Here is a 16500-nt window from a genome sequence, read left to right as displayed (position 1 = left end):
AAAAGATGAGTCCAGACTGTACCCAAGCTCATAACTACTGCAGACGTATGCCGCTGTCTGTCATTTCTTAAATTACGAGTTTAATAACACTTAATAATGGCAGCTCCTGGAAGTAACACTTTATATAAATCCATGACAGTGATTTTTCGAGGGGCACTTTGGACACCATGAATCTGTGTACGCCTTGTAAAGCTAGATTTAGATTCCCCACACTTCACATTGTACCAGATATTCTTCATCGCAGATGGCATCAAGATTCCCAACACAGGACCTCCCCAGCCTCATTATTCATTCCTGTGCACGGCTGGTACCCTTCCTGACATATGGTGCCATTCTAGGAGGTTTAACCCTTTCCGAGGCACGGGCAAAAAAAAATAAAAAATGAAGAAGCCATCTCACCTGAATGAATCCGTCCCAGCCTCGCGGCTGTTGTCATGGACGTAGCAAACCTTCTGAGCCGCGACATCCAACTGGCTGAAGCTGGAGATGGGCAAGCCGGGATAATTGATGTACTCAATCTGACCATGGACAGGTGGCACGGAGACGGCATACAGCAGCCTCTCCGGTTTGCCCGTGCCATCTGTTGCCAAGAGAACAGCTGTCGTCAAGGTCACCCTGTCACCCTCTGTTAAAGTTACGGGTCTGGTGAGGAGAACGATGTCACCTATGGAACACAAAAAATGGAAGCACAACGTAAACCAAATGATCCTGAAACATCCTTAAAATAAAAAAATAAAAATTACACACAATGGGGGTTCCCTAATACTGTCTGTAAATGAGCAGGTTACAGATTGTATTACAGACAGCTCTCATCTATAATAGGAAATCAATTTAAAGCTGAACTCCAGGATATAAAAGACACAGCTGAATGGCAGCTCTGTAATCATCAATACATCATCAAATGTTTTTTTTTTTGTTTAATACAAGAAATGTAAATACATGAATGATACCTGGTTTCATCCTCTCTCAGTCCCTGTACAGCAGGGCTGGAGTGTTAGAGGAAGAAGCAGCACAAGGAGCCATTTAGTTCATATTTTGATAAGAAGCATGCTGATCGGAGAAGAGAGCAGAGTGACAGAGTGAACTTGCAGCTCATCGCTGTGCTGCTTCTTCTTTCACTGTCCAGTCACAGACTGGGGGGCGGGTCCAGGAGGGCCTGGGCTCAGATGAAGTAGGTTGCATGATGCTGGCTTTCAGACTGATGGCATCTAGTGGCAAAAAAAAAGTACTGCGGGGGTAAAACTCTTGATTGAATCTCTGGGATTGTCTTTTCATATTTATCTTGTTATGTTTGGCTGTGGCTTTGCTTTAATTAATGGGTAAGGACATGGAGAAACTACTGGTGGTATCTAGGATGGGAGATATATTTGTCCCAGCAGCAGTATATCAACTGTTTGGACCTGGGACAAATATATCTCCCATCCTGGATACAACCAGTAGTTTTCCTGGCCTCCTGTATATATATTTTTTTCTGTGTGAACAATGCGAAACAGTTCTGCACTTCCAGCGGTAAATGTATGTAATGGCAAGGGTTGCTGGGGTGCACTGGAGAGTTTATTCATGCTGGCCTTTGAGGGATCTATTGACACTTGGGGGATCTATTGTTACAGGTGGGGATCTATTGTTGCTGGGGGGGGGGGGGTAAGTCATATGTTGCTAGGGGTAATGTGCTGTTGAGGGAGAGGGGGTCTACTGTTTTATTATTTTTATTTCCATCTGTGTCTTCATTGGAGAAGATTCACCCAACTCTATTTGTCCTAGTGACTTATTACCAAGACAGGAAGTGATGGGAAATCCAAAAATGTTACAGTTGCAAACCAGTGGAAATTGTCTGATGGGGACATTTGTTCTGGTGACAATTGTCCAGAGAGTTTTCCTTTCACTTTCTGTTGTGTCTACCCAATAGGACAGAAATAGCAACAAAAAAAAAATCTCTATTTTTAACCCTTCCCTTATCTATCCGAGACAGTAAAGTTTGGGATATATTATATATATATATATATATATATATATATATATATATATATATATATATATATATATATATATACACACGCACGCTTTAATGTAAATATAATGAATATATGTTAATGTGTAATAAGTAGTCTACAATTGTTGCTATCTGGGAAGGTCAATGGCCAGTGGGGAGGTACCAACCCCCCTTGTAAGTTGCAATACATAGAAAACATTGAGACTAAATGGGACTTTTTGATACATTATTGGATATAGTATTTTTACTTTTTTTTTATTGTGTTTTATAAAACACATGTGTACACATTTATGTAAACACGGGCAGTAAAATTTTCTCCTGTATAGTGACTGTGCTTTACTGATCCTCCTGCCTCAAAAGTCTGTTATGCTGACTGTAGTCATAGGATAAATTATTTTTTTTAAAAAACACTGGATTTCAAGTCAATTAGTCACATTGTTGATTTTCATTGACAGGTCAGGGGACAATCTCATGTCATTGAAGCACTCACAAACAGCGCTTGGCCACATGGTCAGCAAGATAAATACCAGTGGGATGGGTTAGAACAGGGATATGCAATTGGCGGACCTCCAGCTTCAACTACAAGTCCCATCATGCCCCTGCCTCTGGGTGTCATGCTTGTGGCTGGCAGAGTCTTGCTATGCCTCATGGGACTTGTAGTTCTGCAACAGCTGGAGGTCCGCTAATTGCATATGCCTGGGTTACAAGATCTTACCTCTTTCTAGAGCTTTATTTGCCATAATAGCCCATGTGGGCAGTGCTTAGGGCAGCCAGGTTGGAGGGGGCAGTGTCACCACTATTTTTTATTCATTTTTTGTTAAAGTTTGGGGTAGAGGAACTTGTCTTGGCCTGCACAGAGTCCTGACCTCAACCCGACAGAACACCTCTTTGGGATGAATTAAAGCAGAGACTGCGAGCCAGGCCTTCTTGCCAAACATCAGTGCCTGACCTCACAAATGCACTTCTGGAAGAATGGTCAAACATTCCCATAGACACATCTCCTAAACCTTGTGGACGGCCTTCCCAGAAGAGTTGAAGCTGTTATAGCTGCAAAGGGTGGGGCCAACTCAATATTGAACCCTACGGACCAAGACTGGGATGCCATTAAAGTTCATATAAAAGGCAGGTGTCCCAATACTTTTGGTAATATAGTGAATATTTGATTAAGCGCTGCATATTTATTTTTCTATTGTGGTATGATTTGTAAAATCAACAAATTGCCACTGGCTGCTTTTTTTGCTCATTGCTTTATAGTTTGGGCGCAGATATTTGAAAGTCTTATTAGAACAAAACCGTTCGCGTATGTTTTTTTTTTTTGGGGCAGTTGTTTTAGGCTCGGTTTCCACTAGTGCGACTTTTCATGCAATTTGGGACTGAAAAGTCGCATGACAAGTCGCAACCCCCGTGATTTCCAATGAGCATCGTTCATATCTGTGCGACTTCAAGTCGCAGCGACTTCAAAGTAGTCCCCGCACGACTTTGGCCCCACTTTGCTGCGACTTGAGGTCCATAGACCTCAAGAATACACAGGCATCGCTTCAAGACGCGGCAAAAAATGGCGGCAAAATCGCGCGGCTTTGGGGTTGCAATGGTGGAAACCGAGGCTTTGCCGGCCACTCAAAATGAATAACGCAATGCACGGTAACACTTGAAATACTACACGTCGGGTTATAGGCATGAACATGAAGTTCCAAATTTAATTCTCCGGCGTCTACCAAGCACTGAAAATATCATTTCTTGGTAGGCCGACCCTTTAAAAAACAGAAGACAAGCAAATAACTCTAAGTAATAGAGAATGTGTTTTTTTTTTTTTTTTTCATTTAGGAAACATGAATTAAGACTCAGAGCAGATTTAAGTGATTTGAAACATTAATATGGGGTAGAGATTGGAATAAAGAGGATCTTTATAATGCCAATGAGCCCAAAAAGTCAATTAGCTGCAGAGGGTGTAATTAGTATTGACTGGTAAGGGGTTCAGCAGCCAGTGCCGATCGATAAATGTTAATTAGGTGCATCCTCGCCGCACTCAGATAATATATAACAGAACGGAATAAAGATTTCTAAGCATGTTTGGGGTCTTTAGGTTGAAGGTGACACTGCAGAGATAAGTGCAGAATTTCAGGTTTGTGAATCACAAATGCGAAGTATAAAGAGAAAAAAGGGCCAAAGTCTCGTAATATGTGGTCAGTCCTTCACTTTTATTTGCATGTTCCACTTATAAAAAGGTAAACTTTGGTCAGCTGTGAACTTATTGCCTTTCAAGTACAACGCCGGGCAAAACTTCTTTGGTTTTGGATAGTGTGAAAGAGTCAAAACTTTAGGTTTTATTGCTCTCTTCTCCCCCACCACTAGGGGTGATTAACCCTCACTTATGGTTTCCTAACCTTATGATCTACAGCAGTGGTCTCCAAACTGTGGTCCGGGGCAGATGTGGCCCTTTGCTTGATTTTATCTGGCCCTTGGGACACTATTTCATCAACTGGTACTAGGGTATAATTCCTCCCACTGACACCAACGATGGGGCATAATTCCTCCCACTGACACCAACGATGGGGCATAATTCCTCCCACTGACACCAACGATGGGGCATAATTCCTCCCACTGACACCAACGATGGGGCATAATTCCTCCCACTGACACCAACGATGGGGCATAATTCCTCCCACTGACACCAACGATGGGGCATAATTCCTCCCACTGACACCAACGATGGGGCATAATTTCTCCCACTGACACCAACGATGGGGCATAATTTCTCCCACTGACACCAACGATGGGGCATAATTCCTCCTACTGACACCAACGATGGGGCATAATTCCTCCCACTGACACCAACGATGGGGCATAATTCCTCCTACTGACACCAACGATGGGGCATAATTCCTCCCACTGACACCAACGATGGGGCATAATTCCTCCCACTGACACCAACGATGGGGCATAATTCCTCCCACTGACACCAACGATGGGGTATAATTCCTCCTACTGACAACAACGATAGGGCAAAATTCCTCCCACTGACACTAACGATGGCACAAAATTCCTTGCAATGATACCAACGATAGGGGACAGTTCCAACAACACCAACAATGGGGGGACAATTCCTCACAAGGACATCAACAATGGGCCCCAATGAAATCAGTGATGGCACACAATTCCTCTCAATTATAACAACGATGAGGTGCAATTCCTCCCAATGACACCAACGATGGGGCAGAATTTCTCTCAATGACGCTAACAATGGGGGACAATTCCTCACAATGACACCAACAATGGGGCCCAATGGAATCAGTGACGGGGCACAATTCCTCTCAAATATACCAATGATGGGGCACAGTTTTTCTCAATGACATCAACAACAGGGCCCAATGAAATCAGTGATGGCACACAATTCCTCTCAAATATACCAACGATGAGGCACAATTCCTAACAATGACACCAACGATGGGGCACAATTTCTCTCAAAGACACCAACAACGGGGGAGGGGGGGGGGGGGGGGCAATTCATCACAATGACACCAACAATGGGGCCCAATGACATCAGTGATGGCGCATAATTCCTCTCAATTATAACAACGATGAGGCACAATTCCTCCCAATGACACCAACGAAGGGGCACAATTTCTCTCAATGACAAACAATGGGGGACAATTCCTCACGATGACACCAACAATGGGGCCCAATGAAATCAGTGAAGGGGTACAATTCCTCTCAAATATACCAATGATGGGGCACAGTTTCTCTCAATGACACCAACAACGGGGCCCAATGAAATCAGTGATGACGCACAATTCCTCTCAAATATACCAAGGATGGGGTACAGTTCCTCCCAATGACACCAATGATGGGACACAATTCCTCCCAATGACACCAACAATGGGGCCCAATGACACCAATAATGAGGCACAATTACTCCCATTGACACAAGGGGAATTTTTTTTCCCAGTGATGTTAGGACCTTTTCACTGACCACAGTCCGGCCCTTGTAAAGTCTGAAGGACAGTAAACTGGCCCTATGTTTAGAAAGTTTGGAGACCCCTGATCTACAGTAACTAACATTATGGTCCCAGATCCTGGGAAGTTGATAACCCCATCTACAGTCCACATTTTGCTCACAGACATTCCAGGAAGGCGTTCCTAAATCAGACTCCGTCTCTAAATGCGTGAGACTGCCCATCACACCCACTTTATGGGTTGGTCCTGCACAGATTCTGTCTCTAAGGCTAGGTTCACATTGCTGCGATGCGGGAACGCCGCGAATCCGCGGCGTTTTCCCGCATCGCATACCTCCCGCCGGCAGTTCACACTGCCCTATTCGGACGGCTGGGGGTGTCAATGTTATGTTAATGACACCCCCAGATCCGTCGGCATATCGCAGTGCGATCTGCCGACTCGCACAGGAATCGGATCGCATGGTGTGAACCCCCATGCGATCCGATTCCGTTGCGGACCCAAAAAAGGGTCCCGTGCGAGTTTGCTGCGGGACCGCTGCGAGTTCAGCCATACTATCTGTATGGCTGAACTCGCAGCGCTACAGAGATCGGATGTGATTTGCTGTGCGAATCACATCCGGTTCTCCCCCCGCAGCGGTGTGAACCCAGCCTAAATATGGAGAACCGCCCATCCATCACCTCTTATCTATCTCAGCACACTTTCAGTGTCACATACAACACCATCTCCTCCGCTCCTCTTCCTCTTTCTGTTGAGGTACCCCAAGGCTCTGTCCTTGGGCCCCTCCTATACTCTCTCTATACCTCTTTCCTGGGCCAGTTGATAATCTTCCATGGTTTCCTTTTCTCAGGGCTGGGCTCAGCCCTTCCTTCACTGAGCTGGCAGCTAATTGCCAGATCCTATCTCTCCACAGTTACACAGCTGTTGATGATATCCTGCTCGTCAGTCCTGCTTATTTAAGCCTTCCAGCCCAGAGGAGCTCTGCCTTCGCCTTGGTCAACATCACAGAAACTATTGCCTGCAATCCTGTTCAATACTTGCTTTGCTGACATCCCTTCTGGCTCCAGATCCTGCTTGGTGTTCCGCTACATTGATCCCTGACTTCTGGCTTGGCTGACTATCCATTCCGGTTTCTGAACTCTGGCTATGCTTTGACTACGTTTGTTCTTTTTACTTTTATTATTAAACAAGTGTGATTTAACTGTACTTCTGTCTCGGCCTGATTTCATAGTTTCTGACATCAATACCACCTCTATGCCGATGACACCCAAATCTATGTCTCCACTTCTCAACTTACCTCCTCAATCGCCTCACGTCACGTATCACAAACTTACTGAGTGACATATCAGTATGGATGCCACACCACTTCCTCAAACTCAATCTTTCTAAAACCGAGCTTGTACTATTTCCTCCCCATGACTTTACCATTGAGATCAATGGCACAACCAGCTGTCCCTCCACACACGTCAAGGTGCTGGGTGTAATCCTGCACGCTGACCTTTCCTTCAGCCCCCATATCCATTCACTGGATAAATCTTGCCGCCTTAACCTCTGCAACATTTACAGCATTCGCCCCTTCCTGACTAACGACACCACAAAACAACTCATTCACTCCTTCGTTATTTCCCACCTTGACTACTCCAACTCCCTCCTCACTGGCCTACCTTTACACAGGCTATCCCCACTTTCAGTCTATTATGCATGCTGCTGCCAGACTAATACACCTTACGAACCGATCCATGACTGCTACTCCTCTCTGCCAATCCCATCACTGGCTTCCCCTATCCCACCGTATACAATTCAAAATACTAACCATAACATACAAGGACATTCACAACATTGCCCCCATCTACATCACCAACCTCATCTACAGATATCACCCAAATTGTCCTCTCCACCCCTCTCAAGACCTCCTGCTCTCTAGTTCCCTTGTTATCTCCTCCCATGCTCGCCTCCAGGACTTCTCCAGAGCTTCTCGCACCCTCTGGAACTCCCTGCCCCAGTATGTCCGGTCAGCCCCTACCCTGCCCACCTTTAGGCGATCCCTGAAAACTCACTTATTCAGGGAAGCCTACTCAACCTCCACCTAAGAACTGTCCCCGAATCACCTCCATCAGATCATCCCCGCAGCTATTACCTTTTGCACCACCTCCCCCTACCTTTAGTTTGTAAGCTTCATGAGCAGGGCCCTACTATTCCTACTGTATCGAACTTTATTGTAATTGTAGTGTCCCCCCCTCTACATTGTAAAGTGCTGCACAAACTGTTGGCGCTATATAAATCCTGTAAAATAATAATAATGTATAATAATCCCACCCACTCTACTGGCTGGTCTCACCCAGACCCCACCTCTAAATATATGAGAACCGCTCATCACACACACGTTTCAGCTACATATGTGGGACTGCCCATCCCACCCATTTTACTGGTTAGTTTTGCCAAGAACCTGTCTCTAAATATGTGGGATCACCCATCCAATCCACTTCATGGGTTGGTTCCTCATAGACCGCACCTCTAAATATATGAAAACCAACAATCACACCCACTTCCAGGTTGGTCCTATCCAGAAAATGCCTCTAAATATGTAGGAAGCATCCATCACATCCGCTTTATGGTTTGGTCCTACCAAAATACTGTCTCTAAATATGTGGGACTGCCCATCACACCCACTTCATGGGTTGGTCCTGCCAAAATTCTGTCTCTAAATATGAGAACCGCACATCCCATCCACTCTACCAGTTGGTCCCACCCAGACCCACCCACATCTCTAAATATATGAGTACATTCATCACACCCACGTTACGTGTTGGTTCCACCTAGACTCCACCTCAACATATGTGGGACTGCCCATCCCACCCATTTTACTGGTTAGTTTGGGCCTGAAACTGTCTCTAAATATGTGGGACCACCCATCCAATCCACTTTATGGGTTGGTCCCACACAGACTGCTCCTCTAAATATGTGAGAACCAACAATCACACCCACTTCCAGGTTGGTCCCATCAAGAAAATGCCTCTAAATATGTAAGAAGCATCCATCCCATCCGCTTTATGGTTTGGTCCTACCAAAATACTGTCTCTAAATATGTGGGATTTCCCATCCCACACACTTTGAAGGTTGTTCCACCCAGACTCCACCTCTAAATATGTAGGACTGCCCATCCCACCCATTTTACGGATTAGTCTCGCCAGATCCCATCTCTAAATATATGGGACCACCCATCCAAACCACTTTATGGGTTGGTTCCACTTTATGGGTTGGTTCTGCCCCTCTAAATATGTATGAATCATCCCTCACACCCACTTTCAGGCTGGTCCCACCCAAAAACTGCCTCTAAATATGTGAGAAGCATCCATCCCGTCCACTTTACGGGTTGGTCCTACCAAGATCTTGTCTCTAAATACATGGGATTTTCCATCCCACACACTTTGAAGGTTGTTCCACCTAGACATCACCTCTAAATATGTAGGACTGCCCATCCCACCCATACCCTGTCTTTAAATATGTAAAAACCATCCATCACACCCACTTTACAAGTTGGCCTCAACCAGACCCCACCTCAAAAAATACAAGAACTGTCCATCATACCCACTAGAGTTTGATCCCATAAAAACTGAATTGTTTTAGGAATGTACTGATTTGGTTTTTTTTTTGTGTGGTGTAACTCTTTAACTCTTTCAAAGTCCCATGGACAATGTTTGTATTTGAGAGTTCTAGTTGGTCTTACCAAAATACTGTCTCTAAATATGTGGGACTGCTCATCACACCCACTTTATGAGTTGGCCCTGCCAAAATTCTGTCTCTAAATATGAGAACCGCACATCCCACCCACTCTACCGGTTGGTCTCCCCCAGGCCCCCAGAACCGTTCATCACACCCACATTACGTTTTGGTTCCACCTAGACTCCCCCTCAACATATGTGGGACTGCCCATCCCACCCATTTTACGGATTAGTCTCGCCCAGATCCCATCTCTAAATATGTGGGACCACCCATCCAAACCACTTTATGGGTTGGTTCCACACAGACCACCCCTCTAAATATGTATGAATCATCCATCACACCCACTTTCAGGCTGGTCCCACCCAAAAACTGCCTATAAATATGTGAGAAACATCCATCCCGTCCACTTTACAGGTTGGTCCTACCGAGATTCTGTGTCTAAATATGTGGGATTTCCCATCCCACACACTTTAAAGGTTGTTCCAGCCAGACTCCGCCTCTAAATATGTAGGACTGCCCACCCATACCCTGTCTTTAAATATGTAAAAACCATCCATCACACCAACTTTACAAGTTGGCCTCACCCAGACCCCACCTCAAAAAATACAAGAACTGTCCATCATACCCAGTACAGTTTGGTCCCAAAAAAACTGAATTGTTTTAGGAATGTACTGATTTGTTTTCTTTTGTGTGGTGCAACTCTTTCAAAGTCCCATGAACAATGTTTGTATTTGAGAGTTCTCATATCAAAAGTCCTCCTTTACGTCAGAAGCCTCCCCTTCATATCAGAATCCCCTTTTCACAACAGAAGCCCCCATCACTTCAGAACCCCTACATCCAACACCCATCAAGAAATAACTTCATACCAGAAATCATCCCTCACATCAGATGCTTCCCATCCCATTAGAGCTCCCCCCTTCAAGTCAGAGTCCCTCTTTTGCATTAGAAGCTCCCCATCCCTCCAGCGCACCCTACATACAACGCGCTGCGAGAAATAACTTCTTAGTATGGCCGAATTGGCACTTCCTGTTATGATGTATTTAAGGAATTGGATAGCGGCCAATCACAATCCCCTGAAGAAGTCACGTGATTGACGCAACGCGTAGGGAGTGGCCGTACGTCGTACCGGAAGTGAAGTAGGACTGGCGGAAGACGCCAAGATACCATTTTACTTTATGTGCTGTTTTATTGTTTAAATGTGAGAGTCCGATTTATACATTTTTTAATGATTAAACTTTACAATTTTAAGAATTACTACACTATCAGAGCCTTCCCTCTTTCTCCATATTAATTATTTTTTTGAGCTGCACATTCCTGTGGATACCCTCTTCGTAGCAACAATACAGTCTACACAGTAATATATGGCCCCCTTGTGGCCCAGTGCGGAGAATATTGTTTCCTAGTCGACCGTAGCTGAGGACCCCCTGGTGGCTGGTAACGAGAATGGAGGTTGTCTGCTTTGTTTGATGTGCCTACTTTTCTACACTTGGAGGGGAGAGTTCTGGGAGCCTTTAGCCCCCCGTTTTTATAAGTACCATTTTGCCTGCTGTTTTCCCAATTGTTGCCAGTGAACAAGACTTTGATATCCACCATATGGACTTTGCTTTTACCTGCTTTCTATCTATTTAATAATTTTTATTATTTATATTATTCATAAGCACGTAGCATTTTATATAGGATTTTTGGTAGATTTGCGCAGGACCACTTTTCACCTTTGGTTCTACTACACCACCGTCAGGATCTATGGACAGATAGGTCAGGCCAGCCCAATCTGCTAGTAAGAGAGGAGCATGAAAAGCCAGACGGTTCCAGGGACAGGGGTAGAATAATGCACAAAGAGTGGACTCAGTGCCAAAGGGGGGGGGGGGGAGCCAAATATGGGCTACAGAGCCCAACAATCAAAGTGAGATAAGTCTCATTTATATGTATCCAGAAACTGGTTCAGAGGGTACCATCCCACTAGAAACTGGTTCTACTACACCACCATCAGGATCTATGCACAGATGACTAGCATAAGGCTGTCTCCCAGGGCCCACACATCATTGTCTTAATATTAAAATTTTGCTAAATATTGTGGACAATCTCTCAGTCTCATATTTGGACTATTTTCCTGGTAGGGGGCCCACTTTGATTGGTGGGCTCTGTAGCCCATATTTGGCTCAAACCTTTTGGCACTCTTTGTGCATTATTCTGCCCCTGTCCCTGGAACCGTCTGGCTTTTCATGCTCCTCTCTTACTAGCAGATCGGGGCTGGCCTGACCTATCTATCTCTTTATTTACTATCTGTAGAATCATGACTGAATCCTGAAGAAGCCCAATGGTGAAACGCGTAGCTACACAAGGGCTCACTGCATATTATGTATTAGTATATATGATTTTTGATTTTTCTGTACTGTTCTATTCATGTTGTGTATTTTTCAATAGTGTTTATTTTCATACCTCTTCGTTGTTCCCTATGCCTTCAAAATCCAAACCTAGGTTTACTGTTATAGGATTTGTGTACAGACAATAGGAAAATCAGACAACAGGCCGTTGTCCGCCGAAAATTTACTAGCCTGCCATCCAACATTTGTTGGCAGAAAGTTGGACAACAATTCTCTGTTGGAGCGCAGTAATGGTCGGATTTTTAGGCCAACAGTCTGTCATCACACAATTCCCTGCCGAAAATCTGATCGTGTGTAAGAGGCTTAATGCCGCGTACACATGATCGGAATTCCCAGAAAAAGACCGATGAGAGCTTTTCATCGGAAAATGCGAACGTGCGTATGCTCCATCTGAATTTAGCTGTCCGAATTTCCGCCAGCCAAAAATTGATAGCAGGTTCTCAATTTTCCCAACGGAAAAACTTTATATCGGAAATTCCAATCGTGTGCATGCAATTCCGACACGCAAAAACTCATGCATGCTCAGATTCAACTACGAGACGGAAGCAATTGCATACTGGCTATTGAACTTCCTTTTTCTAGTCCCGTCGTACGTGTTGTACGTCACCGCGTTCTAAACGATCAGAATTTGGTGTGACCGTGTGTAGGCAAGACAGCTTGAGCCGAATTCCGTTGGGAAAACCATCAGAGCTTTTTTCGACGAGAATTCCAATCGTGTGTACGTTACATAAGAGTTCCAAAGTGGGTGGAGAGCTGAGGTTACACTCTGCAGAGCTCAGTGAGGAGAGTTCTCAGACCTGATTGAACAGAAGGGATTCCCCCTCCCTCCCCTTCCAAACAGCACACCGGAGCAGAGCTGAGGTTGTCAATCACAGGCTGTGTGCTGGAGCTTCCTCCCCTGTCACCATTTTTCTCTTGGAGTCAGGAAAACTTGTCAGAAGTGACTCATGCAGATAGCGGAGGAAGGAGGCAGCAGAAAGAAATGACGCTTTGTGCTCTCGACTGAGAGGACTTAGACAAAGACAACACTATAGAGAGATATGCTTTGTTCATATTTCATGTCTGAGGTTTACAACCACTGAATATTTCTGATACAAAAAGTAGAGGATGATTCTTCTCGGAGGCTCCGAATGAGTTAATTTTTCTCATTTCCAGCCTGCATGTCGTTAAGCAGAAGCAGGGTTTATTATGTCGGCCTGCTTATTGGTTTTGGCACAGGATCCTTAATTATATTAAAAGTGATGACTGACAAAGAACTTGGGGAGAGGCAAGCTGTTTTTTGGCTACGCTCTCTACGCTAAAACCTTTGAAAATGATTTGAATGCGCGGTCACGACTGTGCAAACTGGAGGGAGCGGAGCCTGAAGGTGCGCAACGCGGACAGCAAGCCATTAGACCGGAACGCCATCCCCGGCCAGCGCCGATGCACGCTTCACGGCTCCGTGGCCGGAGCCGTATCCCGCTTCAGTGGAGGCCTTCCGACGTGCGCGAGATCAGAAAGACGCAGGGACGGCACAGATTATTCGCTGTGCGGCCCGCGCTCGCCTTTCGCTAATGATATCGGCATCAAAGGCTCCGTTGTTTACTCCTTGTTTCTTTGTTTACAAGCCAATGACCTTTCCAGCAGAAACGCAAGCACGCACCGTAAAACCTCAAGTCGCCACCATGTTTAAAATAAACAGACGACAGAATCCCGTTTGACTCGATTGCCAATTAAAAGCAAAAGAAAAAAAGAAGAAGTTTTAAGAAGCCGACTTCAGAGCACTAACGCAAACAGTAATTAAACTGAACTCAGACATGCAGTAAAGGAATGCCGGTTTATGATCTTGTTTTGCTTGTGGTAATAAAAGAAATTACACAAACGGAAAATTGAAATATAGGTGGCATTAGGGGGGACTAGTTTTAAAAATTCATTGCTTTCACACAGCCATCCCGAATAATCCCTGTAACATGTCTAATATGTGTATTTTCTATGATCGTCGGCTCCATCTAGTGGCCATAATGCTGTAAATTAGTGGATTTTAGTAAAATGCCGCATTATGGCCACTAGTTGGAGCCGACGATCATAGGAAATAAACATATTAGACACATTACGGAGATCATTTTGGATGTAAATGGTGAGACATTCATAAACAAGATTTTTTTAAATAAATAAACACCTAAATGAAAGAGCAATACCACTCAGAAGTATGCATGTACAGTTTCCCTGAGCTGATCAACAACAGAGATATCCATAGTAATACATATACAGCTGTATTTAGATACAGAAGCTTAATGACAAATGACAGGCCCTCAATGCTTTATGGTCATTGTAAATCTCTCCCTATATAATGGTGGTCTGTGTAGTGTCTCCTTAAATGGCAGGTGTAAATGCCCATGTCACATTGGTGGTTCATAGGGATGTGCCCCCTTAAATTGACGGAGATCCTCTTTAGAATAATGTACATTGAGTGAAGAGAGGTCACCGGAGATATGTTCAGAGACAAGAAGGACCCCCCCTTATATTGGTGGTCAGCAGGTGAAAATGGTCCCTTACATAGGTGGCCAGTGGGAGAGAAAAGGTCCCATTTAGTGACCAGTGGCTGTATAGTGCCCCCTTTTTATAACTGGCCAGTGGAGAAGCGTTTTATTACATCAATGATCTGTGAAGAAGGGTGTCTTGACATTGGTGGTAAGTGGTAAAGTTCCCAATCACATCGATAGTCTGACAAGAATTGCCCCTTTACATTGTCGGTGTAAATGCCTTTGTTAAATTGGGGGTTGGAGAACACATGCCACTGATGATGGCTGAAGAAGATGCCCCTTACAATGGCAAGTAATGGAAGAAGAGTCCTTTTACATGGGTGGCTGGTAGGAGAGGGGGGCCTGTTCAATTGGTGGTCAGTTGGGTGTCATGATCAGGGGTCAGCCTCAGCGACCAGTAGCTAAAGCAGTAGAGAGCCTTCCACTGACCATCAGTATAGGTATAAAAGCAGGTCACCCTGATGGGGGACGCAGGCTCACCCGAGGTGCTTGGTTTAACTACTAACCGGTGTTTACCAGAGCTACTGACAGTGGAGATGGGTTTTTCTGCATGTTAATTCTAGGTCACGTTCCTCAGGATGACCTCACCAGGAGGGTCCAGGAGCAGATATAGCAGATAGGGGCATGTAGTCAAGGAACAAGCCAAAGTCGGTAACAAGTGGTAGCAAAGATGCAGACGGGAGCAGGAGCGACAAGAACAAGATATTGCCTGGAGAAAGCACAATAATCTGGCAAACAGGAATAGTGATGGCCGAACGGTTCGCCCGGCGGTCGTTTCGCGGCGAATTTCCGACTTTCGCCGTCCGCGGGTTCGAACGCCTTTTTCCGTCGTTCGCCCCGGCGGACTTACGTGTTTAATGTATACAAGAACTTTAACCTTTCGTGACACGTTTATCATGTGTTACAGGACAACCAATTGAGACATGACAGCTCATGGACACTTGGACATTCCCCCTAACCTATAAATACACCCGATCCGGTGGCCATTTTACATTCTTTCTTCTGTCACTGTAGGGAAAGGATCCTGTGTGGAGTAGGGACAGAGAAAACGCTAGCTATTTGGTACACAAAAGTTCTTTTCAGGACTGGTATAGGTGTTAGGTCAGCAGCCTGAGTTTCTTTTGTCAGTTTAGATAAAGGGACAGAGCGCTGTATGCTGCTATTTTAGGGACAGCTCAGCCAGATTAGTCTTTCTTCATCATCATCATCATCATCATCATTAGCTGTTACTATCAGGTCCACAAAAGAGCTGTTCCAGCTAATCGTTCCAGCCTACTCTTTTTTGCCAATTTGTATAGGGACAGGCAGGAAGCAGTGTGTCAGGCAGTGAGGATAATTTTAAAGACTTGCTGTTACTATTAGTTCCACAAAGGTTCTTTTCAGGACTGGTATCAGTGGTACGGTAATAGGCTTGTACACGTATAATATTCTTTCTTCCAAATATAGAAAGAATATTATACTTGACTGCTGCCCTTCTGCTGCAGTCTGCTAATCATTCACAACTCACTTGTTCCACAAAGCTCTTTATCAGGACTGGTAACTTGGTCTGTCTAGGGTGCTACGGTACATAGGCTTGGGTGCGGTACAGTCTGCTGTTCTGTAAGGACCGCTATCGGTCCACAATACATAGGGTTGCCGTGCACTACTGCTGACCGCTGCCCTATACTGCAGCAGTCCTTCAGCGGTATAGGGACTGACGCACAGTCTGCTAAACACTAATACACAACCTGCTTGGTCCACAAAAGTTCTTATAAGGACTGGTAACTTGGTATAGGGTGCTACGGTACATAGGCCTGAGTGCAGTACAGTCTGCTGTTCTGTAAGGACCGCTATCGGTCCACAATACATAGGGTTGCCGTGCACTACTGCTGACCGCTGCCCTATACTGCAGCAGTCCTTCATTGGTATAGGGACTGACGTACAGTCTGCT

The 16500-nt window shown here is 45.0% G+C and overlaps 1 protein-coding gene across 1 annotated transcript in view; it reads right to left on the bottom strand.

Annotated features, from left to right (window-relative positions):
• LOC143926656 (FRAS1-related extracellular matrix protein 1-like) overlaps nt 1-16500 on the bottom strand; it is a 264491-nt gene that overhangs the window by 76606 nt on the left and 171385 nt on the right. Inside the window, 1 exon segment of the mRNA XM_077450596.1 lies at nt 400-664. Within this exon segment, the coding sequence (XP_077306722.1) occupies nt 400-664 (265 nt within the window).

The sequence above is a fragment of the Lithobates pipiens genome, unplaced genomic scaffold (genome assembly GCF_037356315.1).
Source record: "Lithobates pipiens isolate NorthernLeopardFrog02 unplaced genomic scaffold, aLitPip1_a1.2 Scaffold_23, whole genome shotgun sequence".
NCBI lineage: Eukaryota > Metazoa > Chordata > Amphibia > Anura > Ranidae > Lithobates > Lithobates pipiens.
The sequence above is the reverse complement of the archived record's forward strand: the minus strand, read 5'-3'. Positions and strand labels throughout refer to the sequence as shown.